Below are 6,819 nucleotides of genomic sequence, written 5' to 3' on the forward strand. Positions count from 1 at the left end.
CCGCAGGTCCCTCATTTTAAGGGAGTCCTTGGGTCTGCCCTGAATCCTTCAACCTGTCTTCCCCCATGGCTGGCCCAGTCTCATTTCAGCAGGGGGTCACCCAGGAAACAGTGGCCTCTCCAGAGGAGGAAGGGGGGCAGTAGCTGAGGTCTGGGACCACCGGCAAGTCCCCCTCAGGCGGCCTGGGACACAGCCACCTTTGTTCTGGCCCCTCCCTGCCCCCTCAGTCCCAGGCTATCCGGCTGGATTAGCCTTATCCAGGGGAAAGCCACCGAGGCCCCTGCTGGAATGTGGCCTGGGGGTGGGAGGCAGGCGAGGAGCGGAGGTGATTAGGCTGGTGGGGTCTCTCCAGGGCAGGGCCGTGCCCCCAGCCACACCAGGACCACCCTGGGCATGTGTCTTCTGCCCGAGGTGCCTGGGGCTCCGGGAGGTGGAGGGGTCTCCCCATCCCTCTAGCCCCCCTTGGAGGGGCCTGGGACTGGGAGCCCCACCATGGGGCCCGGCCTGAGGTAGCTCAGGGAAAAGCCTCTTAGAGGGGGCGGGTTGGGTGGCGGAACACTAAGCCCCAGGCATGGGGCAGCGAGCCGCGGGGTGAGTCCGAGGCTGGTCTGCAGGCAAACCTGGGAGTCGCCAGCCGTGCCCCCCCCAGGCTAGGCTCCCCGGGGACCCGGTGGGGCGGCCCTCCCTGCAGGCCTCAGGAGATGTGAGGCTGGACACCCAAACCCACAGGCCGGCGCAGGTGAGCGTGGGGCTCGGGCTGCCAGGGCCACCCTCTTGTCGGGGTCCTCAAGTGGCTGCCATTGTGAGGGGACGACAGGCAGGAAAAGCCAGACCCTGTCCTGGTGGGGGAGGGGCGGAATCCGAGATGCCCGCAGGGCCCCTGGCACTGCCCAGCGCGGGCAGGGAGACCCCCAGCACCCAGGGGCCTCCGAGGGAGGGAGGTTCGGTCAGCCGCAGCTGTGGTCTGGCCCATCCTAGCTGGGAGGCCCACCCTCCTGTCTGTTACGGGGGCGCACGGGGCTGCTGTGTGAACCCCTGGGGGGAGCTCCAGGAGCCAGAGAGACTTCTCCTTGTGGGGGGACTGGGGGGCTGCTAGGGGTCTGGAAGGTAGAAGTTCTCTTTCCCAGGGCCCCTTCAAAGCTCCCCACCTGTCCAGGGGAGCCGGAGCTCCGACGGCGCCCCCCCCCCCCAAGATTCCCTGCTGGCCTGGGGTAATCACTCACCCATCTCACAGGTGGGAAAACTGAGGCTCAGTGAGGGGCACGGAGCAAATGCAGGGCCAGGCTGGGATGAACTGCAACTCTGCCCCCTTGGCTTCTGAGACAAGGCTAATGTTGTTTTAACCTGTTTTGGGTTATTTTTTTCCAAAATGTTCTGATGACAATAGTCATTCCTGACTTTTGAAAAAAATTAGGAACGTACCACAAGGCCAGGGAGGAAAAGAAACCCCCATTTTGCAGTCGGCGCCTGTCTCCTCCCCTCCCCCCATTTGCTCCTTTGTCCTGAGACCCTCGCAGGTGCACACTGGGGTCCCCACGCACGTCCCTGGGCACACACCGGCTGCCTGGTTCTCCCGCTCATCACCCCGTCCTGCCACCACTAGGTCCTCAGGGGCAAGGAGTGTCCTCGAGAGGGGTCTTCCTGAAGTCGACTCAGGTGGGAACAACTCTAGCATCCTCCCCTCACCCTTCGCACGCCCCTTGGAGGAGGGGAGAATTGGGGTGAGGTCCTACCTCGGTTTCCCCTCCTGGCTCCGTTCCCTGAGCAAGGCTCTCGTGGGTAGCCCCATAACTCAGTTTCCCCACGCTGGGTCTCCATCCCCCTTCCTTGTCTAGGCTACAGACCCTGGCCGCTCCCTCCTGACCCCCTCCTCCAGCAGAGGCAGCCGCGATGGGCGCTGGCGGCCCCCGGCCGGGCTCGGGCCCCCCAGACGGCGGCTGGGGCTGGGCGGTGCTGGGCGCCTGCTTCGTGGTCACTGGCTTCGCCTACGGCTTCCCCAAGGCCGTGAGCGTCTTCTTCCGCGCGCTCATGCGCGACTTCGGCGCGGGCTACAGCGACACGGCCTGGGTGTCCTCCATCATGCTCGCCATGCTCTACGGCACCGGTCAGCGCCCCCTCGCGGATCCCTGCCCCCCTCCGGGGCCCAAGATTGAGGGTCTGGGGTCAGGACCCAGGAGACACCCGACACCCCGCCCCCGGGCATCCCCCGGGCCCCTCGGGGCGGGGCGCGGAAGCCTCTTCCTGCCCGTGGAAACGCTGGCACCAGAGAGAGGGGAGGAGAGGGCAGGAAGCGGCTGGAGGTGGATCCCGCACCCGAGTGGCTGACCCAGCAAATCTGGCCAGCAGGCAGGGTCCCTGCATTCCTGCCAAAAGACCCACACCCGCCTATGTTACAGGTGGGGAAACTGAGGTCAAAGTAAGATTCCCGCTCCCCGAAGCCCTAGCCACCTCTGCGGATAGGGGAGATGCTGCAGTTTTCCTGGCCAAGCAGCGAGGGGTGTGAGGATGAGGGTGGGGCAGCCTGGGGAGAAGCGCAGCCCAAGCAGGATTCCAGCTGTGAGGATACAAAGGGAGTAGGGCCCACCCCTTCCGCTCTGGGTTCTGTGTTCTCAGGAGCGTTGGGGATGGCGGCTCTGGACCATGACAGGTCCCTCCACTTCGTACCCTGGAGGACGCACAGCCTTGGTCTATCCCAGCCAAGCTGTGTGACCTTGGCCAGACACTGCCCTCTCTGAACCGGCGGTGACCGTATCCCCTTGAGCCGTCTTCCACGGCGGGGAGGTGCAAAGTCTGGAGTGTCCACTGGAGAGGAGATTGGTCCAGCCAGAGCGGTGACCCTGCCCTGCCCACAGGCCCAGTGTCCAGCATCCTCGTGACCCGCTTTGGCTGTCGCCCGGTGATGCTGGTGGGTGGGCTGTTGGCCTCGGCTGGCATGGTCCTAGCATCCTTCGCCACGCGCCTCGTGGAGTTATACCTGACGGCTGGGGTGCTCACAGGTGAGGGCGCCCATGGCTCTCCTCCCTGCGGGGGGTGGCGGCGGGGACGGGAGCCCTTGTTGCAAGACCTCCTGTCCTCGGTTTCCCCATGAGGGTCGTCCTCGAGGTCCCTCTGCTCAGTTCCCGGGGGTCTACCCGCCCCGTCGCCCTCCCCGCTCCTGCTGGCGGCTAGGGAGGTGGGGCGCCCTCGGGAGCCAGGCACAGCGCCGCCTCGCCCGCAGGCCTGGGCCTGGCCCTCAACTTCCAGCCGTCGCTCATCATGCTGGGGCTGTACTTCGAGCGCCGGCGGCCTCTGGCCAACGGGCTGGCGGCGGCGGGCAGCCCGGTGTTCCTGTCGGCGCTGTCGCCGCTCGGCCAGCAGCTGCTCGAGCGCTTCGGCTGGCGCGGCGGCTTCCTGCTGCTCGGCGGCCTCCTGCTGCACTGCTGCGCGTGCGGCGCCGTCATGCGGCCGCCCCCGGGGCCCGGGCCGCGGCCGCGCGGGGACAGCGCGGGCGAGGCCCCCGGGGAGGCGGACACGGACGGCGCGGGGCTGCGCCTGCGCCAGGCACCCCCCGGCGGCCGGCCCCGGCGGCGCCTGCTGGACGTGGCCGTGTGCGCCGACCGCGCCTTCGCGGTGTACGCCGTCACCAAGTTCCTGATGGCGCTCGGGCTCTTCGTGCCCGCCATCCTGTTGGTGAACTACGCCAAGGACGCGGGCGTGCCCGACGCCGACGCCGCCTTCCTGCTCTCCATCGTGGGCTTCGTGGACATCGTGGCGCGGCCGGCGTGCGGCGCCCTGGCCGGCCTGGCGCGCCTGCGCCCGCACGTCGCCTACCTCTTCAGCCTGGCCCTGATGGCCAACGGGCTCACGGACCTGAGCAGCGCGCGCGCGCGCTCCTACGGCGCCCTCGTAGCCTTCTGCGTCGCCTTCGGCCTCTCCTACGGCATGGTGGGCGCGCTGCAGTTCGAGGTGCTCATGGCGGCCGTGGGCGCGCACCGCTTCCCCAGTGCGCTGGGCCTGGTGCTTCTCGTCGAGGCCGTGGCTGTGCTCATCGGACCGCCCTCTGCCGGTGCGCCCCGCGGGAGGAGAGGGGGACGCGGCCTAGGGCCCCAAAGTCCGAGGGAAACCCCCTTCCTGTGCCAGATGGTACATCCGGGGATGTACCATGGGTGGAGACAGCCTGGGGGGACTCCCCTTCCCGTGGCCAATTAGCCCCTGCTCCAAGCCGGTACCCCTAGCTCTGGGTGAGGACGGAGAAGCCAGGAAAGGTGCCAGGAAGAACCCAACACTGCCAGCGGGTGGCTCACTAGGTCTCCGGCAGGTGGCCCAGGTGCTTATTCTCCTTTTGCAGATGGGGGAACTGAGGCACAGAGGCCTAGTTTAAGTTGCAGTCCCAGAATTAGATAGAAGCCCCACCCGGTGCTGAAGGCCTGTACCTTTGAAACACTGCGTCTGGGCACCTTAGTCTCCCCAGCCTCTGAGGGTGACTGGCATAGGGACAGCGTCTTGGGGAACCAGGAGCAGAGTGGGGGTGCTCCGTGTGCTCATGGGGAGAGGCACAGAGGTCTCCCAGTGTGCACATCTACCGGGCACTCTACATTCATCATGTCTTGGGGAGTCATCTCGAGGAGGGTGGTCCGGGAGGGCTTCCTGCAGGGGCTGGCGTGAAGAAGCCCACAGGAGAGGTCGTGTTTGGGGACAGTGTTCCTATACAAGTGAGGCAGGAGGCAGGATGGGAAAGGTGGGGGTGGGGGGATATTAGAGTCTTCCTGGGTTGTTAGGTTTTCCAGAAACGGCAGGAAGCCTGCGTGTGAGCAAGAGAGAGCTGAGGTCAGGCTGCGGGAGGGAGCAATGACTGGGGGAGGCCACCTTGGCTGGGGGCCCAGGAGGCACCTGTGGTGGGGTGAGCTGCGCGTCCTTCCAGGGTGGGCTAGCTGAGTGCCCCTCATCTCACCGACCCAGCGGGAACCACCAAGCCCCTGAACCTGTCCGGGCCCTGTGTGTGGGCAGCCCGCAAGCCCACCACCAAAAGCCACACCACCAGCCCCCCAGATGCTCAGGGAGCCATCCTCCATTTTCTTGTGTGACCCTGGGGTGGATGTAAGAGGCGGAGAAGGCTCATGGGGTGAGAAGGTGAAGGGCCCTACAGGGCTGCGTGTGGGAGGGACAGGGACAGCACTGGCTGGCTGGGTGGGGACCAGGAAAGCAAGGTTGGGGGAGCACTGCTCAGGGGCTCAGCTGGGCAGCCGGCTCGGGGGACACCAGGGAACCTCCCCAAGACCACAGAGATGCAGACCGAGGGGTCACAGCCAGGTGTGGACACAAGAATGCCCCTGAGAGAGGGGCAGCCCACAGAGGAACCACGCTTTAGGGGAAAATACTTGGAATTAAAAGATTTTCCTGAGTTTGAAAGTAAGATTTGCCTGTGATAGGAAACTTGAAAAATACAGAGGAGGAAATAGGAGTTACCGACCCATAAGCCCTGCCCCCAGCCCGTGCCCGACAGTTCAGTCTGGGGTCCCCGGGGCCTCCTGGGAGGGCGGGGGGAGGTCTTGGGGGGTGGAGGGGAGAGCTGAGCCAGGCTCCTGAAGACCAGGGGGGTTGAGTGGAAAGGGCAAGAGTTGGGGGCTCCCAGGAGAGCAGGGCTGAGCCCAGTGCCCCCTCCCACTCCCACCCAAATATCCCCAGCTGGCAAGTCACGGGGTGCGTGTGGGGCTTGAATCCAGGGTGCAGGAGGTGCTTTGTAAACTGTAAAGTGCGGCCTCACCGAAGGCCCCGTATTACTTCAGAAATTGAGGTCCAGGGAGGCGAAGTGACAGTTTTAAGGTCTCAAATGGCAGAACTTGTGGAGGGTTTTGCGTCTGTAAAATGGGGTCCCCGCAGGCCCTTACCACCCGGTCCCCCGCAGGCCGCCTGGTGGACGCACTGAAGAACTACGAGATCATCTTCTACCTGGCCGGCTCTGAGGTGGTCCTCGCAGGTGTCTTCATGGCTGTGGCCACCAACTGTTGCCTGCAGCGCTCTCAGGACGCCCCACCCAGCCCAGGCACGGACGGTGGGGCCAGTGACACCGAGGACGCTGAGGTCGAGGACGCAGAGGCCCGAGGGGACTCTGAGCCCCTGCCCGCCTGCGCTGAGGAGCCCAGCGGCCTCGAGGTCGTGGAGGTGCCAAGCCCAGGGTCTGGGCCCTCGGAGCCCGAGGTGGAGGCAGAGCCAGGAGTGGACCCCGAGCATGTATAGAGCGGGGGAATTAGGTGGAGTGGCTGGTGACTTTCCCTCTCAGAGTCCTGGCTGCCCCAAGGGCCTGGCACACTGGAGGCTGCTTTGGGGTGGTCACCCTGGGGTCCACACGGGGAGTTGCTTCCCTCTTCTGCCCGTTGGGCCATGGCCAGGCCCTCCTCCCGCTCGGTGAAGCTGCTGTGTGCGGACTGGGTCTGGGCCTGTGTGAAACTAAAGGTCATAAAGCTCAGCTGAAAACAGGAGCTGGACGGGGGGCTCAGTTTCTGCACCTCCGCTTGGCCCTGGCTGCTCCCTGGTGGGATGGCGTAGGAGGGAGTCTGAGAGGCTCTTCCCCGGACCCTCTGACCAGGCGGGGGCTGGGGGAGGAAGTGGCAGAGATGGAGGACGGGTGGGAGAAGGTGTTCCCAGGCTGAGTGGCAGTAGGGGTGGCCCCGTGGCTCAGAGCTGTGCACAGAAGCCCGGCAGGCAGCACCTGGCGCTGGAGGGGCCCAGAGCAGTCTGAGAAAGAACGCAGGTCCCAGAGTCCGGGCTGGGATGAAGCCTGGCCCTGAGCCTCGGAGATTGACAGTAAATGACTTATCCTGTGACACACCCTTAGAGCGT

General features: G+C 65.6%; 1 protein-coding gene across 1 annotated transcript; it reads left to right on the plus strand.

The window, feature by feature from the left end:
* The first annotated feature begins 1,772 nt into the window (after nucleotides 1-1,772).
* SLC16A8 (solute carrier family 16 member 8) lies at nucleotides 1,773-6,449 on the plus strand. Its single transcript, XM_044779883.2, has 4 exons — nucleotides 1,773-2,104; nucleotides 2,853-2,996; nucleotides 3,218-4,045; nucleotides 5,885-6,449. Exons 1-4 carry the CDS (start codon nucleotides 1,891-1,893, stop codon nucleotides 6,214-6,216), a joined length of 1,518 nt encoding a protein of 505 aa, XP_044635818.2. The 5' UTR covers nucleotides 1,773-1,890; the 3' UTR covers nucleotides 6,217-6,449.
* Nucleotides 6,450-6,819: the final 370 nt, after the last annotated feature.

This window comes from Equus asinus, chromosome 4 (assembly GCF_041296235.1).
Source record: "Equus asinus isolate D_3611 breed Donkey chromosome 4, EquAss-T2T_v2, whole genome shotgun sequence".
In the NCBI taxonomy this organism is placed as follows: Eukaryota; Metazoa; Chordata; class Mammalia; order Perissodactyla; family Equidae; genus Equus; species Equus asinus.

Coding starts and splice junctions, on each gene's coding strand:
- SLC16A8 (XM_044779883.2), top strand. CDS start 1,891: ATGGGCGCTGGCGGCCCCCGGCCGGGCTCGGGCCCCCCAGACGGCGGC. Junction 2,105..2,852: donor CGCCATGCTCTACGGCACCG/GTCAGCGCCCCC, acceptor CCCTGCCCACAG/GCCCAGTGTCCAGCATCCTC. Junction 4,046..5,884: donor CATCGGACCGCCCTCTGCCG/GTGCGCCCCGCG, acceptor GGTCCCCCGCAG/GCCGCCTGGTGGACGCACTG.